Below are 24,652 nucleotides of genomic sequence, written 5' to 3'. Positions count from 1 at the left end.
ACTGAAAAGTTTAGACAGCAGTTTATAACAGTATATGCTATTTTCTGGTGAAATGTGAACTGTGTTTTAAAACCCATGTCACAGTATTAACTAAAATAAACCCAGAAGAAAGCTTGGAACAAAGATAAAACAAAGTATTCATGTTAAACCTGATTCTATTGCACACATACTGCTGGTCTACACTGTCACTGTCATTGCAGCTGACACTTGCTTGACTGAAAAGTTTAGACAGCAGTTTATAACAGTATATGCTGTTTTCTGGTGTAACGTGAATTGTGTTTTATTTTTAACAGCACAACATATGGCCATTTAATATATCCATGCACAAATGTGCACTACAAATGACATTACATTGCAAAAGCAATGTGGCTTTGCTTTTTGCACAGAAAATATGAGCATGAGTTCTGAGATAGTGCTATTCTCACCTCTTGTGTAGGTGGTGCCAGCCCACTGAGGGATGACCAGTGCTTCCGATGCCCTTTTCTGTCAGTCAGCACTCCTCCGTTTGTTCTAACTCAATAGCTGCTTTCGACTAGTTTGGCACGCAGTACTCCTGGAGGTTAGAAGTCTGCGGGTTAGCTTTGGATGCCGAGCTCTGTTAGATGCTGTAACGCCCTGCTGCATTTGCTCGCCCCCAGTTTTTTCAGGATCTGTCGTCAGTTCAGAGCTCCCTGAGCGCAGCATCGATCCCCTACCCAAAATGTACCTTTTGTGACAAGTCAAATGCAGGTTCAGCTGTTCAACGGTGCACGCGCAAATGTGCAAATGAGGCCGCCTTAGCGGCTAAAGAGCTTGTGGGAATATTGATCAAGCACGTCTAATGTACATGTTGCATCTCCGCTCCTGTTCTCAGGCTTAATTTTGCCAGGAAATATACTGCCGTTTCTTTCTTTATGCAACATTACCCTTAAGTGCCGCCCTCAACTTATCTATGTTTCAAATATCAATTGTGTGTGTGTGTGTGTGTGTGTGTGTGTGTGTGTGTGTGTGTGTGTGTGTGTGTGTATGTGTGCGTGTGTGTGTTTGTGTGGCAAACTAGCTATTTTCTTGTGTTCAGAAAAGAGGTTTAGTCAAGAACCAGTATGCACACATTAGTCTAACTCCATATCATATCATACCCATTTAAAACAAAAGTATTTTAAGGATATTATTTATTGCACTGACCATCGACCTGGATGATGAGAATGATTTCTTTTTGGCTGGACCGCAACAGCAGGGCCAGCCCTATAAACGCGAATGTCTGTGACTGAGTGACTGAGTGAGTGATGAAGTTACACACCATTGGTTGGCCGGATGAAGTGTGTTAGGTTCAACCATATACTAGGTTTTGACCTGGTCTTGTTTCACTTGGAGCCAAACGTGTTATTGCCGTTTTAAATTGCTTGTAATTTTTTCAGTACCATAAAACTTTCAGATAACTTAATTACATTTTTATTTAGATTTTTGCCATTTTAGTGCTGCTGCCAGAAATACCAGATGAAGGTCTGTTAATAATGCGTATGTTGCCGTAGGAATAAACATCTTGCAGAACTCGTGCACGGTGTGCGGAATGCAGCCTCGCCAAACACCGAGAAGACTCGTGCACAGTCACGCACGTTTTACTATTGCGTGCCGTGGTCGAGAACGAGCACGTTGAAAGCAACAAGCGACTCACGCAGAACTTCAAGCAACCTTTCATTGTTTACACGGGAGAACTTGTTTCAAACACGGATTTTCTAGAAACATCACACAAACTAGTTTCAATTGCATTCGATTGAGTGACCTAAAGCACAGCTAAAGGCAGTTACATTTTTCTCACTTGAATCGAATCACAAACCAAATAACGCTTTAAAGAACAGTTAGCCAACTAGTTAGCTGGCTACTTTCCTTAGCTTACGTGGCTAATTTGCATGTTTGTTTGCTTGATATAACTTAAGTTTCATAGCTGAGTAAAGTAGGTAAAATTCCAAAATTAGATAAAATAACACTACGGGCAAAGCTATAGGCCTACGTGAAGGTCCACGATAAGTAAGACGAAAATAAGCGAGAATTAAACCAGTCTGTTCAGTTACCAATATGAGCTAAATGAACTTACCTTACACGGTGGTCATTATCGTTGGCTAGTGGATCTGTATCGGTGTAAGACTGGTATGAAACGGCACAATTTGCGGAAGACCATGATTCACTGCTGCCATATTGATACTTCTGTAGCGTAAAGTCAAAACAACGACTCTGGTGGGACTCGAACCCACAACCTTTGAATCACTTCTCATTGCGATTAACTAGAAGTCCAATGCGCTATCCATTGCGCCACAGAGCCTCTTGAGACCCCATAAGCGCAAAAAATTAATTAAAAAGGTTTGACCTTGTATATTCAATCAATACTTTCTACAACTTTTTAGAACCAAGGGCATTTTTTTCTTGAGCAAAAAACAAAATAGCATAAATGCAATATAAATATGAAATGATAAATTTTTTTATTAAGGTTTGCCCATTTTAGTTCCTTTCCATTGATATCACAAATGCATGCACATATGCCAAGCCCAGAACAGTGATGTGCATACATTATTGATAGTTACACGTTTACACTTACTCCGTCAGGTCGGGGCCATTTGAAATTATTTCATATTTCATTAGTTCATAATGCCCAAGACACCTTAAGTACCAATAAAAGTAATAATGATGTCAAAATACCTAATTAGATGATCTGTAGTGACAACAACGAATAATTGAATTTGCTGGGGTTAAAAGGGGGGATACCAAAAATAATGTAAAAATAAGGGAAATAAAGAAGGAAATTTTGATTAAATTTACTTCATGACATGAAACTGGCATATTGACCGAGGTAGTGCTGAGCACACAAACTGGTCTACATTGGGTCATTTTCCTTGATCGAGGCACTCTCCAGGTATACAGCAGAAGCCCTTGGACGAGTCAGATGACCAAACCTTGAATACCCCCTGGGAGCAAGACAGTGGCTACAGCTGCACAGAAATAATCCACACCCATAATGCCACCCTATAATCCCACCTATGACATGCCTACACTGGGTGGTACAGAGCCAAGATGGACGACTGCTCCTCAAGCCCTGGAAACTGGTCCCCAGTGATGGCTGGGCCAGATCAGGTAATGCGACTGACAGAGACAACGATGGCCATTCCCATGGACTCCAAAACTGGGGCCTCTGGGTGTTGTTGGAAGGTGGTCCTCAGCTCTTCATGAGCCCTGACTTGACGGACACACATCAGAAGAGATTGAGAAATGAACTGAACGTATAAATGTCCTTATAAAGTATTCAAACTGTCAATCTCCTTGAGTAGTAACATTAATATGAGTTTTATCTATGGCAGTATATGACATTATGATATACACTAGTAGTACAGAACTTTGGCAGGATCAAGTCAAAGTCCTAATTCAAATACAGTATTTCATACATTCATGTAAACCCTGTCCCTGTGTAATCGGTTTATAATGGCACAATTTTCAGATGACCATGTGAGGCCGTGTTGATACTGGTCTAAAGGCAAAACACCGACTCTGGTGGGACTCGAACCCACAACCTTTGAATCACTTCATATTGTGTTTGACTAGAAGTCCAATGCGCTATCCATTGCGCCACAGAGCCACACAGTGAATAGTGAGCTGGTTGAGTGTTCAGGACTATTCTGACATCAAATATTGTTATTTGTAACACCTCTAATTATTACTTTTTCTAAAGTTCTGTAACTTAAAAAATCACGAACATTATTTTCTTAGCTTCTTCATTTTAGGGCAAAAAATTATTTTGTGAGCACACACATAGTATCAAAAGGCTCTACAGTAATTCTTGGTTAACATTGGCTAAGTGTCTTGGACAGATAATCAGAATTCATACATTGCAACTACAATATTGAGTGACCTAAAGGCAGTTACATTTTTCTCACTGTTGAATCGATTCACAAAACAAATAACGCTTTAAAGAACAGTTAGCCAACTAGTTAGCTGGCTACTTTCCTTAGCTTACGTGGCTAATTTGCATTTTTGTTTGCTTGATATAACTTAAGTTTCATAGCTGAGTAAAGTAGGTAAAATTCCAAAATTAGATAAAATAACACTACGGGCAAAGCTATAGGCCTACGTGAAGGTCCACGATAAGTAAGACGAAAATAAGTGAGAATTAAACCAGTCTGTTCAGTTACCAATATGAGCTAAACGAACTTACCTTACATGGTGGTCATTATCGTTGGCTAGTGGATCTGTATCGGTGTAAGACTGGTATGAAACGGCACAATCTGCAGAAGACCATGAATCACTGCTGCCATATTGATACTTCTGTAGCGTAAAGCCAAAACATCAACTCTGGTGGGACTCGAACCCACAACCTTTGAATCACTTCTCATTGCGATTAACTAGAAGTCCAATGCGCTATCCATTGCGCCACAGAGCCTCTTGAGAGCACAAAAGTGCAAAAAATTTATTAAAAATTTAAACTGTCAATCTCATTGAGTAGTGACAGTGGCTACAGCTCCACAGAAATAATCCACACCCATAATGCCACTCTATAATCCCACGTATGACATGCCTACACTGGGTGGTACAGAGCCAAGATGGACAACTGCTCCTCAAGCCCTGGAAGCTGGTCCCCAGTGATGGCTGGGCCAGATCAGGTAATGCGACTGACAGAGACAATGATGGCCATTCCCATGGACTCCAAAACTGGGGCCTCTGGGTGTTGTTGGAAGGTGGTCCTCAGCTCTTCATGAGCCCTGACTTGACGGACACACATCAGAGGAGATTGAGAAATTAACTGAACGTATAAATGTCCTTATAAAGTATTCAAACTGTCAATCTCCTTGAGTAGTAACATTAATATGAGTTTTATCTATAGCAGTATATGACATTATGATATACACCAGTAGTACAGAACTTTTGCAGGATCAAGTCAAATACAGTATTTCATACATTCATGTAAACCCTGTCCCTGTGTAATCGGTTTATAATGGCACAATTTTCAGATGACCATGTGAGGCCGTGTTGATACTGGTCTAAAGGCAAAACACCGACTCTGGTGGGACTCGAACCCACAACCTTTGAATCACTTCATATTGTGTTTGACTAGAAGTCCAATGCGCTATCCATTGCGCCACAGAGCCACACAGTGCATAGTGAGCTGGTTGAGTGTTCAGGACTATTCTGACATCAAATATTGTTATTTGCAACACCTCTAATTATTACTTTTTCTAAAGTTCTGTAACTTAAAAAATCACGGACATTATTTTCTTAGCTTCCTCATTTTAGGGCAAAAAATTATTTCGTGAGCACACACATAGTATCAAAAGGCTCTACAGTAATTCTTGGTTAACATTGGCTAAGTGTCTTGGACAGATAATCAGAATTCATACATTGCAACTACAATATTGGTAATGCTCCAAATTAGCTCACTAAAACTCACAGATTCTACTAATTAGCAGCTCAATAAGATCTGTAGCTCAGTGGTAACTAACCCTGTTCCTGGAGATCTACCAGCTTGTAAGTGTTTGCTTCAACCTTAATTTGGCACACTTTATTCTTCTAATTAGCAGCAGTCTTGCTCTACAGTCATACCATGATTCTCAATATAATTTATTTAAAATTCAGGAATTAAGAAAAGAGCTTATTCTTATATTTACAGCAATATACATTGTTAAATGCTTGTGTGCTGCTGTGTCCATGTAAAATACTGGTGAACAGCTGGAACATTGCAGAGTGTCCTGATTGGCCAAAGGCTGCAATCACATGTTACTACTGGAGGTAAGTATTGCATGAATTTTCTCCACTTCAGTAAAAATGTTTTCAAGATGACAAGTGAGCCCCGATGACACCAGGAGAGAAATGCATTATACTCTAGTGTAATGCTACCATGCGAAAATAAAAATGCTAATTATCAAATACAAACTGTATATACTGTGACAAATATGCAGTCAAATTAATGAGCATTTTTATTTTCATTATCTATTAATGCTCATGTTTAGGAATACACAGCAGGTTCAATTTTGCATGGGCTCTTCCGTATTCAGTGTATTTCATACACTGAACGCACTGAGAATTACATTTGGACCGCGCGGACCGTAGAGGCGAAAGCTTTGACTGAATCGCGCGTAAATGGGGTATTCTCAGAGGCGCCGTCGCGATCTCTGAGAATGGAAACCCGGACCATTCGCTCTCTGTCTGCCTGCCTTCCTCCTGCGCGCGCGCTCGCGGGCCCGGGCACAAAGCCTCTCTTCCCTCTGTTCCGGGGAACAGATGCTCGCAAACGGCTTACGACCTCAGCGGATTTGTGTGTGTGCGTGTTTGTGTGTGTGCGTGTGTGAGCGTCTGCATATGCGCGTGTGTGCGAAGCAAACAGCTGCACTCAGCACTTCTGGGCGCTGGGGGGAATGTCTTCCTAGAGGGAAAAAAGGCCAGGGATGGGGGATCAAACTGCGTTGGGGGGTGGGGGAGGGGGGAGCTTACAAAGGTGAGACTCTGACACAATAACTTGACACGTTCTGTACGGCAGTTACTGCAGTCCGTGTTGTTTTACTCTTCAGAGATTCCACAGTGGCCTTTTTTAGCGAAAGAGGCAGATTTTCCCTTTGCCCGTGGTCAGCGGCGGCGGCGGCAGTGAGATAAAGCAAGGTGACCGTTTCCAGGGTGACCGCCGCAGCCGCCAACCCTAACCTTGCAGCTCTGCGGCAGCTCAGCGCGTTGCTCTCTGTTTACAGTATACATGGAAGGCAGACAGGAAAAGCCCAGGGTACACAATGGCCGGCCTGGTCTCTCGATACTGGTCCAAACAGTCCATACAGAAAAAAACCAGAATGCCATTGTATAAACCAAACACAAACACACACGCACACACACACACACACACACACACATACTTTACTGACTGGGTGAGTATCCCTGTAGAAAATTCAGCAAAAAAAAAAATTCAATGCATCACTGGTGTCCCAGTGGATTGTGCTTTCTGGGGTTACATCCATCTGTTTAACCCTACAGCTAGATTGGGCACACGAACGTGAGCGCACATGCACACACATTATAAATACATTCGAAGCCCTGATCTCCCTAATCTTGTTCTAACAACCAACACGTAAATAAGCACCAAGAGGCTTCGCAACCCCCCCCCCCCCACCCCCCTTTTTTCTCGCCCTAGGAGATCGTCATAGAGACAGGTTCCCAGGCATATGTGGAGGGCGGAAGGAGGGCCAGGGAGAGGGGGCACAGTTCAAGGATTTGCACAGGCCTTTGTGTGGCCTTCGTTCCATCACTCCCAGCTCTGAATAGAAGTCCAGTTCATGAACTATCTCACAGACACCTCATAGACACCATAATTGCCTCCACCTCTCTCCACCTCCATCTTCCTTCCAAAGTCCCCGTTCATTCCACCCTGTGCTTGTTGAAGCACATCTCTGATATCTCCCAGACCAAAATTTGCCCCTCAACAGCCAAATAATGCTTCCAAACCAAAGCCAACTGTCTTTTCTCGTACATGTTTTAAGGACAGGTGCTGTAGCCCGGTCTCCTGAGCTGAATAGACCCCAGCTCTGGTAGGATATAAACTGCCAAGAAACCAGACAGCGCTGGCACAAAATAGAGCAACTGCACGGAAGGGGGAAAAGCAGAACAGAGGAGTGTGGCGCAGAAGCCACCGCTGACTGAAACGGAATTAGATTTGATCTTTTCAGCCTCGGAGGGGAAAGTACGCGTAAGCCCCAGAGGTGCTGGAGTCTGGGTGCCTGTAGTCAAGCGGCAACCCCGTCTGCTGCTCTGTTCCCTCTCTCTCCCTCCATCGCTACCTCCCTCTGTCTCCTCATCTCGTACCATGGGATGGCCTCCCACAGCTCGCAAGTCAATTGATGCAAGGTCACTAGCAGGGCATCCCTGCTGACTGGCTGACCCAGGCAAGAACCCCCCCCCCCCACCCCCCCCAATCCTTGCTTGGCTTCACCGAGCTTCCACAGTACAGCCCCCCCCCCCTCACCCATCCACCCAGCTCATCTTCAGAGCTGCGGCTGGGGCGTGCGTCACATGACCTGGGAGGGCCATCAGTGTACAGATGATTGATGAGTCTTTTAGTACCTATTTAGAATGAAGCTGTCCACGCCACTCTCTAATTACCTACTCCCCGACGGCAGCTGCCCAACATAATTGCTTTTTGTTTGTTGACCTAGTTGAGCCCTGAGAAAGATGGGTTAGTTTGGGGAGGAGAGGGGGGGGAACGGGCGGGGGGGGGGGAAGGTAGAGGTTGTTGAGGAAAGTGTGCTTCTTCATCTCACTGCAGGGTCATTACCCCTCAAACCGTGTATGACCAACCACGTCAAAGTGTTCCACACGGCTGCTCATACGCTTCCTTTGTTTTGACCTAAAGCTGCGTTTCACATCAGCTCGACTGGGAAGTTTCACGCTCAGGAAACTGTGGCCACGGACACCAGGGCGGTCCATAAGGACCATAAGGACCGTCGTTAAGGACGAGGCGGTCGTCGCTTTAAACACCACTCCAGGCGAGCGGTCAAAGCTACGAGGACGGAGGAGGGGGATCGATTCACTCTTTCTGCGAGTCTGCCCCGTGCCCGTTAGCCGCCAGTCAGCCCACTCCATCCGGCTTCCCTCTTCAACGGCACTACCCGAACAGCTCAGTGATCAACTGTGAACTACTGCCCATGCTACTCATTATTCAAGCGCATGAACGATGTGATTTAAAATTTTCTATATTTTATATTATTCATTTTGCAAAGGATTTGAATGATAAATCTTTTATGGAGGTAATCCTTAAACTAAAACTTGATATTAACACACACACTTGGTACCGCCGCATACAATTCAATGGGTCCCACTGTGTACAAATTTCAGGGCAAACAATTTCAAGCTCTGGCTCACGCAGTAAAGATAAAATAATCATAAGGAGAAGTAGTTATAATTTTTAAAAACCCACAGCACATTGGAAAGTAAGTGCATACAATTGGCTCATCGTGCAGAGATGCAGGGGAATGGGGAGGCGGTATCAGTTTAGGGTACCATACAGTGGCTGGTTCACACATAATTCAGGCCCACTGCCTTTTCAACTGGCCCATAAATATGTTCCCTATTGCCTGATAATGTCAGCTTAATGTTTAGTCAATAAACTCCACTGTCAGGTTTTCCCCCTTTTCTTTTTATATATCAACAGTAGACCCAGATTGATGTGCTGGGGGAGTCTTTTTCATCACGCAGTTGACTGGGAGCGTATGGGCCCCGGCGGATGGGCTTTCCGCAGGGCTGTGTGTTCGGGGGAGATAGCAGAGACAATGGAGAGCCGAGGACGCACGCCGGAACGAGCGCATGAGTAATCGCCGAAGAGCGCTTCTCGTTCGCGCGCTGATACGTTTAAAAGGAAGTCGGGGACCGCTCTATATGAACAGAGAACTCCACGTTGAATTTTATCGGGATGCGCGAATCCCTTTGGAGACTGCCACGTGAAGTGTATTTTTGTGGAATGTGCTGGGTACTTCTCACTCAACGTTCCCGGAGATTTACGAGTAGTTATGCGAAAATATGTTTGGCCTTTTTCCATACGGGAAATTTAAAGCAGGTGATTTGAGCTTGAGTATTAAAAGTGCTTTGGAGCAGACCCATACCGATAAAAAAATTTTCCACAGATAACTAACAAACTTTGCCTCGCGTTCTCAGAGCTATTACCATTCCAGCAGCTTCACGCTATGAACTTGCTCATCCTGGATTTCTTATTAGCACAGCCTGGTATGTATGTGGCCAACATTTCTAAGCATTTGGGTGTATTAATCACAGTCATTCATTTTATGCTTAGAAAAACTTGCAGAGTTAAAAAAAAAAGATCTTGTTGACTACTGACATTTCTATAATGCCCTGATCACATTAAATTACAGGCGTATAGACATAAGGCTTGGTTATGGCCACTCCAGTAAATGTTACTGCTTTTAATATACCTGTCAATCAAGTCTCATGTTGCATTTTCCAGATCAAGAGAAGAGAGCAGACCACAAGAGGACCAAGGATGTCGTGAGAATTGAGAAAGACGGTGTCACTACTCATGCAAGTTCATCTTCATGGTTACAGTTCTGGTTTTGCCAGCATTTGTGTTAGTCTGTAGAAGATATTGTCCCAGCTGTAACTGGGCCTGTAGTCTTGTCATTGACTACAAGTGTTCTAAAGTAAAGTAAGAAATTAAAGTAGTGTAGTAGTTTTCAAGGATCTTCAGTTACAATGCTTTTTAAGAGTGCAGAGTATGAATAAATAATAAAATCATCATATTAAATTACTACCCTTATCCAGCTGCAATGAAAAAATTTGGCTACAAAAAATCTCTATTAGACCATGTAAAAATCCAAAACCCATTGCGTGTGCAATGTATAACGATAAAAAATTTGTGAATTAAAGCAGAATTTGCAAAAAAAGGACATTTGTTCTGACATTTCTTAAATGTCATTGAAAATGCACTGCAGCAATGGGGTTTATTACCACAGTAAATTAATTATTCAACATGAAATGCACTGTCCAGCAGAACAGCTCTTGTATTCAGGTGGGCATAAATACCCTCAACAAAAGTGTGTTTCCCATCTTAAAATAACAAAACAACACACAGAAGAAAAGACAGGCTATCACTTTCATTGGCTTTCGTTCATACACTCTTTTGCAAGCCTAAGGCTCTTGTTCATACACTCTTTTGCAAGCCTAAGGCTCTTGTTCATACACTCTTTTGCAAGCCTAAGGCTCTTGTTCATACACTCTTTTGCAAGCCTACAGCTAGAAGCTAAAAGCTTTAAAAGTACCGGGCTCAAAGTTAGTCACCTCTAAATTCTGGGCCGTACCAGATTAGGGAGAATATTAAAGCAGAGCTCTGAAGACTTGAGCTAGAGACACGAGAGCCACACACCGATGAGCAAAAAGTTTGCAGTGATACTAGGCGGAAATGTTGTGTGAACCCCCCCCCCCCCCCTCCCCAAAACCCCCAATCTGACGTTTTAAAATGACTACGACTATGATTGAGAACTGTTAGTTCATTTCTTTGGATCATGATGTACTCGGAGTGGCACCTCATGATCCAAAGCTTTCCTGAAGCCGGCATCGCCTCAACATCACGGTGCCTGCAGTTCGTCGCCGTCATCAACACAACTCGCGCTCCTCAGCCGACGGCCTTCCCTGACACGCAGGACTGGTAACGAGGACGCACCGCACGGCAGGCGTCCGACGGCGTGAATGTGGGAGTTTCGATATTTAGGGCAAATTAGGCTAGCGAGACGCGTCACAGCCCTCATCTCCATACCACCGCAGGGTAAAAGCATCTCCGATATTTCAGGAGGACGCAGGGGAGAGGGACATTTTTCGTTTGACGGAGGTGGGAGATAACACAGCGGGGAGCAAAGCCAAGGAGGGGGGAACGCGAGGAAGTGGAGCAGGCAGGGACTGGGCGGCGGCAGGCAACGCGCACCCGGACTGCAGTAAACGACTCTCACAGCATAACGAAGACAGAGCCTTCCAGAAATTAGGCAAGCCGTTAACTAGAACGTCAATGACGTGACCGGACCCACGAATGAACAATACGGCCGCGCCCAAAAATAAAGAACGATTCACTCAGAAGCAGAACGCGGAGAAGCAACGCCGACGAACGCGATTCGTCTGTGCGTTCCGATCACATCTGTATTCTGGCGACATTTTCGGGGGGACGGCCTCTGGCTCTATCCTGAATTAATAGTAGTAGCCTACCCTTTTCCACAGTAGATTTAACCACACTGTAAACAGGCAGTGTAGCTTACCTCCGTTTCTCCACTCCCAGCTGATCCCACTAATTTCCCAGCGTACACTGCTACGCTTCACAGCTTCAGTATGACTGATGGGCCACGCAGCCAAAATGGGGGGGGGGGAATCTTAAAAGAAAAATAATCGCGCGGCACAGAAAAATGGGACATGCATAAGAAAATATGCCTCATAACACGAAAACACTTAAGCAAATGAATCCCTTTACATTTGTGTACCAAGACAAATCGATCGTGAGAAGATTACTTATCTTTGAATAAGAATATTTTAAATTAATTTTCTTAAGTGCTTTTTGATAATTAAGAGGTATTTTCCGAAGCAACTGCCATCTTTCTTGAGCTCAAGATTTTCTTTTTCAAGTTTTTGTTTGTTGTGAAGAACATGCCCTCCTCACAAAAGACCCACATGAGGAAAATTACTGTTCATTTGAAAAAAATGAGATGTATAATTATAATGTGTAACTGATTATGACTATTATTCCCTTATAAGCATAATGGAGAGCGAAAAACAAAACTACTTTATTGATGCACCACTTTTACAATAAAATGTAAATTAAAAAAAAGAAATGTGTGTGTGTGAATCTTCTAAAAACGATTTCAAACGAAGAGGCCCTCTCAGCCAACGAGGGACTGAAAGGGAGGAAATGCATACAAAAGGAAGGTGCCGGAAAAAGTAGTAGTGCGAGGGGCGCCATTCGGGCCTGCGTTCCGGCCTCAGTCTCCCCCTCCGCTCCCCGGCATCGGGACGGTCCTGCAGGATAATAAAGACCGATGGCGCCGTTGCCGTGCCATCCGGCTCCGCAGCCTCTGCCACGGAACCGCTCGCCCGCGCCATTCATCACCGCCCCCCCCCCCACGCCCCCACGCCCCCCCAGCCCTGCTCTAATTCTGCTTTAATAACCGCCACCTCCATTCATCACCGTATTGATGGCTCCGACAGCCCCGGCGGAGAGCGCGCTCCCCCTCCCTGCCCTTTGCTTGCACACCGCCGGGGTCACCGGGAGGTCGGCCCCAGTCAATAACCGCGCCGCGCGCAGCTGCGGACCGCCGCGCGCCAGAGCCACGCCCTGACGCCCTGGCGCCCAGCGTCCGGCGCCCGGGTCGGCCCCTACACACTCGTTGGACGGAAAGGGCCGAGGGGCCACTTCGAGCGCGCGGCGTTACGCTGTATGGACGGACGCGCCGTGCCGCGATAGGCCGCGCGGGGCGACGCCCGGGTCGGCCAGGGGGCGAGGCGGCGGGTCGAGACCCCCTCGGACTGGCAGATGGACCGGAAAGGCCGGGGAACTCCCCGTGGCCGGAGTGAGAGCAGAGGGTCGCCTGCCCTTGACCTCAGAGAGAGGACGTCACCCGGACAGTGTCTCCCTCTCAAATGACCTTACACCTGACCAATGCACACAGATGGGGGCACACATTTAAAAAGTATTTCAGACATGTCAAAATGAAGCTATTTAGGTGGTTAAAAGGACACAGGTTTATTTGCTTTTTCCCCCAAATGAAACAGAACCTGAGGCCATGAAACTGAAAAGATTAAACTGAAAAAAACAAAATCAACACAAACAAAAAAGGCAACCAAGAAAACACTTTTTTGGTTTGACGATGGTAGACTATTCCAGTTTTAAACACTTTTTCACAGAGGTTTTAAAAAATAAATATTAGGATTCCAAGAATTGGATTTGAAACCAAAAAGAGAAACAATGCTGATACACAATGAACCATTATTTAGCATCTTCAAGTATTTGAAAATTTCCAGCCAAGGGCCAATGAATGATCTGACTATAATAAAACACCACAGGTCCCAACCTTCAGGTGCCTAACCATAACCCCACCAATATTTCAGCCCCTACCCAACTGACCCAACACCAGCAACTACAGCTTTGACCACAACCGCCATTATTACATGAACAAAGCTAAATCTGATCTGGGGTCAGCGCTTTTGGTTCCTGTTTCCGTCTACGGCCACGAGCTCTCCCTCTCCAGCCCCAGCTCGATCTCCGGCTCAGCGGCCACAGGCTCCCGCCAACAGAGTCGAGGCACTGCCTCTCACCTTGATCTCACGCGGTCTAGCTGCCGCAGGCTTTTTTGGGAGGGTGGTGGGGGGGGGGGGGCAGAGAGCGGGGGGTGAGGCGGAGTGGAGGGGGGGAGGGGGGAGGGGGGCACGGAGCAACAGCCCGGGTCCCGTCAGCAAGGATCATTGAGCTAATTAATAACGCGGCACAGAGAGAAATGGGCGTCATTAAGGCTCTACGGCTGTGTTCGGTCTGCGGTGCCGTCGGGTGGGGCGGGCGGATGTGTGTTTTGGGAGGGGGGGGGCCACCACGTCCCGCTTCATTTCACACTTGCCAGACACGTTTCGCAGACAAAAACACGCTCAGACGACGGTTCTCCGCTGAATTCGGATCCTGGGGCCGCGGGGATCTCGTGGAATCCCCTAACAGAAGATCAATTCAAACATCGCGGAAATTTACAGCTTCCGCTCAACAGTAATTAGGACACACCATTAAGCTTCGGTACGGTCCACACAGGCTTGTTTCCTGAGCCGCGTGATTTCCTGTTTGCTCTGCTCACTAGAGATTGCACAAAAATGCACTGCTGGGAGCAAGAGAGTGGTTCTATCTGTACATAGCAGCCCCGATTCAATTCCACTCACCCCAAACTAACTTACTGTTACAACATCCTCCCTTCTCCACTGTCTGTGTAATGAGCATTGTGCCACAAAATGGCTGCCATGCCTCACCAAGGTGGGAACTACAAATCACAGGAGGCTGAGATATTAGTCACTTCCCCTTAAATGTAGATCACTTTAAATAAGTATATCAACACTATCCATTATTAATATGATAAGCAATAGTAGCAGTAATATTACATGCAATAACATTAATACAGAAATATTATTAGTGGTTTTAAGTAGCATTAATATTAAAATTTTAATATTAAAAATTGTAATATTAATATTAGTAGTAAAATTACTATTTATATAATTATCACACCATTAATGATAGTAGTAGTTCTGTCACTCCAAGCTTAGAAAATAAATGGTCAACGCAAAGTAAGAACCATCTTTCATTTATTCTTGCACTTTAAACAAGTAAAAAAAATCTCGCTATTTCGAACTCACGAACTTACAGCCAGTTACAGGAGTTTAAAAGTCTTCTTTCTAATGGCCTAGCTTAGTTATTCCTGAACCATACAATGTCAAACAGGCAAGCTTTAAGATGTCTGTTTGCATCTATCAACATTATATATGTAAATCCTGTTTATCAGCAGGTGGGTGTCAAGTTAGAAAATGGGCTAGTCAAATGTCGCATGTTACCCAATTTTTTATGCATTTTACTATGGACTGAAATTACTTGTAATGTATACATTATTTGAAGCATGAGTTTCTATGCTATCAAATTATTGAAAACTAGCTTCATATTTTAACTTAATGCAATTATCGGAAAACATCCACAAGTAAGTGATGCAATCATGATCACGCAATCATGAAACATTTAATACATCTTAAGTCATCTTACAGCATATAAAGTGCTGTATTTCAACCGCAATGTCCATTTTACTACAGAGAAAGCTAAATGGCTCGCAATAATTAGGACATCCAAATGAAAAGCTACAAGGCTCAACCGTTTTGGCTAAGTAATGCTTGCCCTAAACTAGCTCACCTGCTAGTCTGTGCCCATTCCAGACTGCGCGGGAAAGCAGGGGAGATACTGCTGCTCTCTCCCCGAGGATGACTTCCATAGCCTGAGGGTTTGGAAAATCACTGAGAGGAACTAATGGAGCAGCAATCTGAGAGAGAACTGCCTGCCTGACACCTTCCCCACCCTAGAGAGCACAAGGTCAACTTTCCGCACTGCTGTGGACTCCCAGTCTCCATCGGCTAGCTTATACCTGATCCAATCTGAAAAGTCAAGTACACCCAGGTGGTCCAGACCCAGCCTACACAGTAAAAAGCTTAACTCCTAACAGTGTTAAATCAACTCTTACAGAGTACACTTTACCCTGATAAGAGTACTTTTGATCCCTACTGGATCCATAATCTCTGCTTGAGTTTAATTAGAACTGAACCTTTGAATGTACACATTCATGGGTAGGTAAACTGAGGTAAGCAGCAACACACCAGTGACCAAATGGAGGGGTAGACTAACAGGAAAAAAGCTGTGCAAAGAGCAGTTTGAAGAAAAACAGCATGCAAAAAAGTCTTTGAATTTCCCTTCACTGTCATTGCTAATCTGAGCCCTAAATATGGTACCTGAAACTGCTCTGGATCTGGTACCTGTATGGTACCTGTAAGTGCATGCCAGAGATGACTATATGTAGTGTTACCTTAATTTCCAGCTTAATGCTGAGCCTGGCTCAGCCTCCCCTTATGCAAGAGATCCCCAAAGTCCTTAGGCAAAGGCCATGAACATAAAGCAGTCAGAAGCACCAGGCTGAAAAGAGGAATTGGTCTGTACTTAAGTAGGCAGTATACTTCACATGCTAATGTACGAATTCTGTGAGTTCCCGCATGTTTGATGAATGGTGCTACTCGTTTCAGCAAGTCATCAGTACGCCTAGCACACATTCGGAAATAAGAGAAAGTGGACCCCTTCGTTTAAACTCGCATTTGCTGAATGTACAGACAAAACTCTCCTTTCTCCGTCCTACTCTGATTTAGAGGGCGAACGTACCATCTTCTTCGCCTTTTTTCTTCTTTTGCATAGATAGATAAACTAAAGCCAAAACGTTTTGTTTTGTGTTGTGATCTCGCGTTGTCCTTCTCTTTATACATCCATGGCGTAGCCGCGAGACGGAAGTCTGGTTGAGATTCCAGCCCCGGTTAATATCTGCCTTGTAATTATTCGTAATTATTCACGCCCCAGTGGCTTTAAACGGTGTGGTGTTCTCACTGAGTATACCGACAACAGTGTTCGCCGGTGGTTCTCAATCCTGAAGTCCTTTCTTCTTACTGAGTATACTGCCAGCTTTACTCCCAGTGAACTGAACACGTGCTGCCTGTCTGCCTGCACTAGTGTCGCCTCCGTCAGTCTTTCCCTTGTTTTGTCAGGGCCTTGCAGGGGACCAAGCAGTCTATGAGCTGACCCCGCCACCGTCTCCACACATCGCCCGTACCTGTGCGAGATCTCACCGAGAGGCCCCGTGGGGCACGCCCGTCAGTCGAAACCGGGGCGAGGTCGCCGGGGGCGCCCGCGGGAAGGGCAGTCACGCCGTCAGGAGCTGCAGCACGCCCAGCTCGGCCAGCCGGGCCTCGGCGATGGCCTCCCAGCCCCTGTTGGCCTGAGGGTTCCTGGGGGAGGGGTGCATGAGGCCCTCCACGCGCACCGCCATCCCGGCGGCCGCCAGGGCCCGGCGCGCCCGCTGCTCGGCCACCCGGCCCACCCCGACCACGGTGGTCACGCCCAGCGCCCGCACCACCTGGCACAGCCCCCCGTCGCACAGCTCCAGCAGGGCGCTGCGCTCGGCCAGCGGCAGCTCCGCCGGGGTCAGGTTCTTGCCGGCGGCGTTGAGGAACGCGAGCGGGCAGAGGTTGTGCACGAAGCAGTGGCGGAAGAAGGCGGCGGGCTCGCCGCACAGCCGGCGGAAGAGGCCCCAGAAGCGCGTCCCGCTCACTTCGCGCCGCGCGCACGCCAGGCCCAGGACCCGCCGATTCGGGTGCTCCTCGGGCGGACGCCTCACCTCCCCGCCGATCTCCAGCCAATCGCGGACGACCGCCACATCGCCGAAGGGGATCTGGGAACCGCAAAACAATCAGAGCAGTTATCAAGCGTGGGAATGCGGGGGGGCGGTAATTAAACAAGGGAATTTACAGAGAGGAATGCAGAGTGAAGAATGTAGAGAGACGGGGGAGAAATGCACGGGGGGTGGGGGGGGGGTGTACTGAGAAAAACAGAAAAATGTACAGAAAGAAGAATCCACAGAAAGAGAGCAGAACGGACATGAATTTCGTCCATAAAACAGGTTATGAGAAAGTTTGAACAAATCCACACGTTCCATATGGCAGCATTATAAATATGCTGCTGCTCCACTAATTATGAATTAAAAATTTTTATTAAAGCACATAAAATTCCTTTTCGTTGTCTGTGTTCCTCATTTTACACCACAGTGGCAGACAGTGGACAATCAAAGAATTTAATCAGAACTGGGGTGTACCCTGTGGCGCAGTGCTTGGTCCAATTCAAAGCCGAACATTCAGGGTCAAAAACGGTGGTGAACCAGGGCTTCTGGGGGCGGTTCATCCTGTTAAAACACTTGTTCTAGAGAGCGGACTGGCCTGGTATTGAAACTGGACAGCACCAGGGCTTACGGTGGCCAGGAGGGGCCCAAAATTATGAATAGAACTTTACTGTCCACAGAAGCGGACGTGGATATGGCTTGCGTCGCCCGTGGACGCAGGGGCTGGCCGGAGAGAAGGCGTCAGCGTCTCATTACGAGTCGCGGGGCCCCCTGATGGCCGATCGGGGCACCGGGGGCCCGAGCCACGCGTGAAGCGTGTTCCTCCGCCTCGTGTCTGTGCGAGCCCGACCTGTGAACCGCCATGCGAGGAGAAGCGGCGGCGGACGTCTCCCGCTTCGCAGGGGAGCGCATGCTTCTCTGTCCGCTGAATCGATAGCAGCGGTTGCAGCAACGAGTGCCGATCAATGCAGTTAGGCACTCCAAATTGGGAGGAAAAGGAGGGAAATGGTGTCCATTTATCCAGTTAATGTCTTCACAGAAAAAAAAACCCGACAAACTACAAAATGTTCCTGGCCAAAATGAAAATCACATCAGATTCATTGTCTCTTCTCTGGGGACCAATAAAATAGCAGGCTGATTGTTCTTAATCTATAAGTCTCTTAAAGGACTTGTAGCTGCTAATTAATGGCTTGTCCTAGTCCCACAGTTCGCCAACACTTTGTTTTTCGTTCGCAAGGAGCTGTTCAGGAATAGACAACAATCGATCAGTCAATCCGTCATATATCCATCATTTATACCAAGATTTCAAAGGATTGTAGACTGAAGGAGGAAAACTAAACTCAACTACCAATGTGTAACGCCCTGTGTGAGCAATGTGTAGCATACAACTATTTAAAGGCATAACGCTTCCTGCAATTCAGCTGAGGTCGAAAGGGATGAAATTCTGAAGCCAATTTAAACTGGGAGAGGAAGAGCTGGTAAGATTCAGTAGGCCACATTTGTAAGCTGGCCAGGACAGAGAGCATTTCATTATTAGCAGCCACTGTTAGTGGGCAAAGCCCATGTCAGTCAGGTCCTGAATCACTCGGGTCTTGGAATTCCAGGGAGGCTGCATGTTCCATCTTGCTTCTCGCGTCGTTTGATTAATAAGGACCAGACCTGGGTCAAATACGTATTTATTTTGGATTCAAATACTTTTCTATGCTTTATTGATCTTGTCTAGTGTGTTGGAACCAATGAAATAGTCTCAAAACGTGCAAACCCCGCCTTCTGGTTATAGTGGCAGGCTCAATTACACCAGGCAAGATCAACAGAGCACAGAAAAGTATTTGAATCCAAAACAAATACGTATTTGACCCAGGTCAAAAAGGACACCTGCACCAAGTCCCTGACTACCTCGGGCCTGCCATGCAAAGCCTCCAGCCCCCAACGCTGGACCCCATTGGCTGGGAAGCTTCTCCCACAGCCTCCATACCCCATTGATAGCCATCCATCCAGCCACCAAGCAGTTTTTGGCTTTACGCAGTGAACAGATGGATATTTTAATTTAGACCGCATTTCATTTCGATTTCACCATTTTTGTTCTGCTCAACCATTTTCCTGGAGTGTCTGTCAACTATCCTTTCCTCGTTTTTTTCCCCGATGGCACACGGATTCTTGGTTTATTGCAATTCCTCCAAAAACATGCTTTTGGGAGACTGACAACTGGATAAATGTATTACAGCAAAAACATTCTGAGGCACAGATCTCCATATCTATACAACATGCGAACTTTGAGCGCTACCTCTAGTGCGACAGCTCTATCTTCGATCTGCAAGGACGCACAAACTTCACGCAGAGATATGATAAGACCGCTCAGCAAGAAGGTGCTCAGAGATTGCAACTGTACAAATGCAGACCACAAGACTTATCAGTATAGACCTACCTTTGACACAATTCTGGAATGTTTGTAATTTCGGTACCAGATTGCCCCAAATATTTATGCCAGCAACTTCCAGGCTTCAGACCTGTTCTAAGAAGGGATTATTACCAGACCAAAGGCACAGATAAAAAGCACTAACCTTCTTGTGAAAGATAACAGTCAAGAAAAACAAAGGTGTCTGGAACAAGAGCAAAGACAAAGGCATGAACTCATCCCTGGGTGACAGCAGATTTCAGGACCAGCCGTGAAATAATAATTTCATAATTTTTTGTCAACTCCTGCATTATTAATTGCTTCCCTAATTGCTGCTGTTCTTGATCGGCATGCAGAGCCAGGAACATTGACATAACCCCCCCCCCCCCCCACACACACGCTCCACGATGCCTCCATCGGGTCCTCGTTCCCCGGCTCCCATGTGCGCAGTATTACCTCACCTGTGGTCTTTGACAGGCCTGCCACTCAGGGCCAAGACGGATGTGCCGCAAGGGACCAATCGCGGCTCTTTTATTGACCCATTTGTTTTGCTGATCTAACGACCTTTGAACTCCCCGAGCAGGATTGGAAAAGTGCGTGCATGTGATATAATGAGTATGTGAGAGCACGTGCGTATGTGTGTGTGTGTGTGTGTGTGTGTGTGTGTTTGTGTATGGTAACGACTGTTTCATGTGTGCCTACCTCTAACATGTATAGGCTTGAAGCTTGCCCACGAGCTTCTGCACGTTTGGCTAAAGGTGTGTGTGTGTGTACATACTTTATTCTCGTACACCAGGATAATGGCCCGACAGAGGACAAGATGGAACACAGTGTAGAATGTTCCAGAACAGAACACATGAAGCGCGAGCGCACGCAGGCGGCCCCCTCACCCCGGTCTGCACCATGCCGAAGGGCCCGGGGTTCATGCCCAGGAACAGCACGCTCTGCTCGTCGTGGCAGTAGGTGTTGACGAAGCGGCTGTGCACGTCCCAGGCGTACTCCAGGGGGTTGTAGGTGTAGCGCACTGCCCTGCCGAAGGTGAGCCGCTGCAGGACGGCGTTCAACTCCAGCTCCGCCTGCAGGAACCGGGCGGCCGCGCCCGGACCCGGCCCGTCGGGCTGGACACCGTCCCCCGCCTCCAGACCCCCAGCGCTCGCACCCTGCGCCGCCTGCCTGCAGATTCAGGACAATGAGAACACACCACACAGGAGTCACCATTTTTGAATCCCACAATGTTCCCAGAATGTTAAGGCAACTGTCTCAAACATATATTTGTCCAGATGACTCATTGAATGCCATTGTTGAGATAGATAGATAGATAGATAGATGGATGGATGGATAAATGGATGGATGGATGGATGGATAGATAGTACTTTACAAAATACACTTAATGCAGTCCAATGTCTGTTTAAAAAAACACATGAAATAAATGCAAAAATTGTGAATTTTCCTTATAGTCATTCTTTGATTTTAAATACAAAATAGATTAGTACATTTGAGGAAACACAAACAAATTTGACACACTTTTGCATTTAACTGTATGTGTTGTTTCCCTTAAAATGAATCTGAAATGTGCTTCTCGATGGACAACAACCTACTTGACAAATGAATCAATATTTCTATCCTACCAAAGACTTTTTCGAAGATCTGGCCATGTTTCCTCAAACATGTTCTGTTCCCCAAGCAGGGGAGTGCGCAGCAGTGAGCATGACCATCCCATTTAAATTACCCATCAATTTTAATTGCCTTAATTTTGAAAATGTAATGGCTACTTCATCTAATAGCACCCATTATTGCAATGTAACTTTCCCACTAACCTTGCTTTCTGAGATCCTTCTACTCACTGTTGTGACTTGTTGTATTTAACCAGAGTATGCATACAATAGGAGTACATTTAATGGGATTAAACTGGACCAGCCACACACTGTACAATGTAACAGAGCATGCAATTAAGAGGAACTGGTCTTATGAGGAACTGGTCTTATAATGTAAGCGAAGATAAAACCCAGTCTGAATGTTTCCAGCAAAACTAATCTACATGAGAGTTCTTCATTTGAGTTTATTAGTGACGGCCTCTCATTCCTTATCGCTCTCCCTTGAACTAATCCTAATTTATACATTCAAGTCAATTTCAGTTTCAATTGATGAGATGACATCTTGTAAAACGTTCACATCTGACAAAGTTTACGGAGACTGATGATCAGATGATCCTGGAGGGATCAGGCTTGTTAGGCTGGGTGAAGTTGCTGGGGAAAGCATAGAAGGACATTCTGCAGTCACCCAACTCAACTCAAGGGAAATTTAGGCTATGTATGTTTATAGATATAGCATGGTGCCATTTGTCTGCACACCATTTTAACGGGTAATCCAGCTCACTTTGGAGAAAGGTTTAGATGGCTCTAATGATAAATTCCGAGTTATGGGTGCACCAACGGAAAGCTTTGTGGACTCATACAGTATGTCTGGCTTTGCAAAGACAGAGGGGAACATATGTACAGTACTGTGCATATGTAATATTAGACAAAGGGAAATGAAGTAAACACAAAACACATTTTTTATTGCTTCATTTATTTAATGAAAAAAGGAATCAAACACTCATATCACCCATGTGAAAAGGAAACTGCCCGCTAAGCTCCTCAATCAACAAATTAAATAAGCAAATTTAATTGATAATTAGATTCAGCTGATTGAACACAGCCAGACTTGATGCAGCCAGTCCTGATGAATCTAAACCTCACTCATATTAAATCTTACTATCAGAGTGAAGTAGTCATCAAAAAAAATTCTACAAGTACACTATACCATGATCAAAGGAAATTACCGAAGAGATACACTACACTACATTTCCAAAAGTATGTGGACACCCCATCTAACTTGTGGTTTTGCCTATTTCAGCCTCACCCAGTGCTAACAGGTGCATAAAATCAACAATACAGCCCATTGACAAGCATTGGCAGTAGAATGGTGTCGTACTGAAGAGCTCAGTGGCGCTGTCATTGGATGCCACCTTTCCAACCTGTCAGTTCCTCAAATGTATGCCCTGCCAGAGCTGCCCCAGTCAACAGTGAGTGCTGCCATCATGAATTGTAGACGTATTTGAGCATCGACAGCGAAGCGGCAGGCCACACAAGTTCAAGGCGACCACCGAGGCCTGTAGCGTACGGCAAGCCATTATGATATTTAATCGAACCCCACTCCTATCTGTAATTACATTTTAGATATCCATAATAGCATTTCTCCTACTCAAAATTGTATTCTATCACTAGTCAGAATGGTAATTAAAGATATCCACAATAACATTCTTACTAGTAGAAATGGTATTTCAAGATATCTACAACTTTGATTGTACTAGTCAAAACTAAATGTAGGATATCTAAAAATCCTTAAAAAGTATAAGTGGCCGATTTAACATTTAATAGCTAGACTAGATATATATTGCAGATATCCGTAATTCAATTCTTACTAGTCAAAAAGAACATTTCAGATATCCACAATGACATTCTTCCAATCCACAATTGTCATTTCAGATATCCACAACACCATTCTTCCTAAGACAAATGACGTCACTTTTGCCATTCGTGTGTATTGGGCTTTCATTTTCAGATATCTACAACATCATTCTTCACATCCAGAATGAACATTCTGGATATCTGCAATAGAATTCTGACTAGGAAAAACTCCCATTTCAGATATCTACAATCCAATTGTTACTAGTCATAACTGAAGTGAGCCATTTTGGAATTTACTATCTTTTTGTATATCCATAATTACAATTTCACATATCTACAACTGCATTCTGGATAGGAAGAATTACAATTATGGATATCCACATTATTTATACAGATGTCCACAATTGTATTTTTACTAGTCATAATGCCAATTGTAGATATCCGTAAAGAAATTTTTACTAGTCACAATGTATTTCGGATATTCAAAATTACATTATGGATATTTGGAATGGTTTTTCATTTTGGATATCTAAAATTATCACTAGTAACAATTGGATGAGCTGAGATGCATGACACGCAAACAGAAATTGACTACCTTAGCCTGACTCGTCATAGTTCCTCTTGATTTCTGGGGTTCTTATGATTACTTTGGAAACATATACAGCTAGTTAACGTACCAGGCTATCGTGGCAAGTTCGTTTAAATTGACTTCATACATTTGTTTAATTGATATATTTCACGGCTTTTCAATCAAATAATACTGGCTGATATGTTGGGTTCGACCATCGTTAATGTTAGCTAGCTAGCCGTTAGCTCGGGGTAAGGCTGCAAAGATGAAATGGCAAGCAAGCAAGCAAGCAGCTACCACTTTCTTTTTGAAAGATATAAACACTCCTCGTTCTGATCTACCTGGCTAGATTGTAAAAGTGGTACCTAGGCAATTCAGAAATAGCTAAATCGCGTTTTCCTCCGCTTACCGTATGGCTTCATTATTGTTTAACATCGTGGAAGAGATTTTCCGGCAACAAAACTGTGAAGGGCATTCTGGGGCTTGTCGTTCTATCATAACACTACAAATACCAGTATCCTTGCTGAGGGTGTCTTTACAAAAGTACAGACAACTGAATCTGTTTTGTGTAGACAGCGCAATCTATCGGTGCCATGAATGTACAACAAGAGTAATGAAACGTTCGTTGTTTTGTGCATTGCTTCACATGGAAAATTAAGTGCAGTTCCAGCTTTTTTATTGCGTGAATTTGGATAAATGTGCTGTCAACTCCCACAATGTTTTAGTTTAAATTAATGCATTTAATTAAATTTTGTGAACTGTATTTGCGACAATGTAGGCTTTTATATAAAATTATTTTTTTGTTGGTAACCGGTAA

The 24,652-nt window shown here is 44.9% G+C and overlaps 1 protein-coding gene and 4 non-coding genes across 5 annotated transcripts; all 5 read right to left on the bottom strand.

The window, feature by feature from the left end:
* Nucleotides 1-2,206: 2,206 nt before the first annotated feature.
* Nucleotides 2,207-2,299, bottom strand: trnar-ucu (transfer RNA arginine (anticodon UCU)). The gene is made up of 2 exons: nt 2,263-2,299; nt 2,207-2,242 (listed from the first exon to the last, which is right to left on the bottom strand). It is a non-coding gene; the product is annotated as a tRNA-Arg (tRNA).
* Nucleotides 2,300-3,511: 1,212 nt separating this feature from the next.
* On the bottom strand, nt 3,512-3,604 carry trnar-ucu (transfer RNA arginine (anticodon UCU)). The gene is made up of 2 exons: nt 3,568-3,604; nt 3,512-3,547 (listed from the first exon to the last, which is right to left on the bottom strand). It is a non-coding gene; the product is annotated as a tRNA-Arg (tRNA).
* A 708-nt stretch (nt 3,605-4,312) lies between these two features.
* trnar-ucu (transfer RNA arginine (anticodon UCU)) lies at nt 4,313-4,405 on the bottom strand. The gene is made up of 2 exons: nt 4,369-4,405; nt 4,313-4,348 (listed from the first exon to the last, which is right to left on the bottom strand). It is a non-coding gene; the product is annotated as a tRNA-Arg (tRNA).
* A 613-nt stretch (nt 4,406-5,018) lies between these two features.
* Nucleotides 5,019-5,111, bottom strand: trnar-ucu (transfer RNA arginine (anticodon UCU)). Its single transcript has 2 exons — nt 5,075-5,111; nt 5,019-5,054 (listed from the first exon to the last, which is right to left on the bottom strand). It is a non-coding gene; the product is annotated as a tRNA-Arg (tRNA).
* An 8,095-nt stretch (nt 5,112-13,206) lies between these two features.
* On the bottom strand, nt 13,207-24,315 carry smug1 (single-strand-selective monofunctional uracil-DNA glycosylase 1). The gene is made up of 3 exons (XM_064305464.1): nt 24,245-24,315; nt 20,709-20,991; nt 13,207-17,480 (listed from the first exon to the last, which is right to left on the bottom strand). Exons 1-3 carry the CDS (start codon nt 24,268-24,270, stop codon nt 16,953-16,955), a joined length of 837 nt encoding a protein of 278 aa, XP_064161534.1. The 5' UTR covers nt 24,271-24,315; the 3' UTR covers nt 13,207-16,952.
* Between the last annotated feature and the right edge of the window lie 337 nt (nt 24,316-24,652).

The sequence above is a fragment of the Anguilla rostrata genome, chromosome 13 (assembly GCF_018555375.3).
Source record: "Anguilla rostrata isolate EN2019 chromosome 13, ASM1855537v3, whole genome shotgun sequence".
Taxonomy (NCBI): Eukaryota; Metazoa; Chordata; class Actinopteri; order Anguilliformes; family Anguillidae; genus Anguilla; species Anguilla rostrata.
This window is presented reverse-complemented; position numbering and strand designations above follow the sequence as displayed.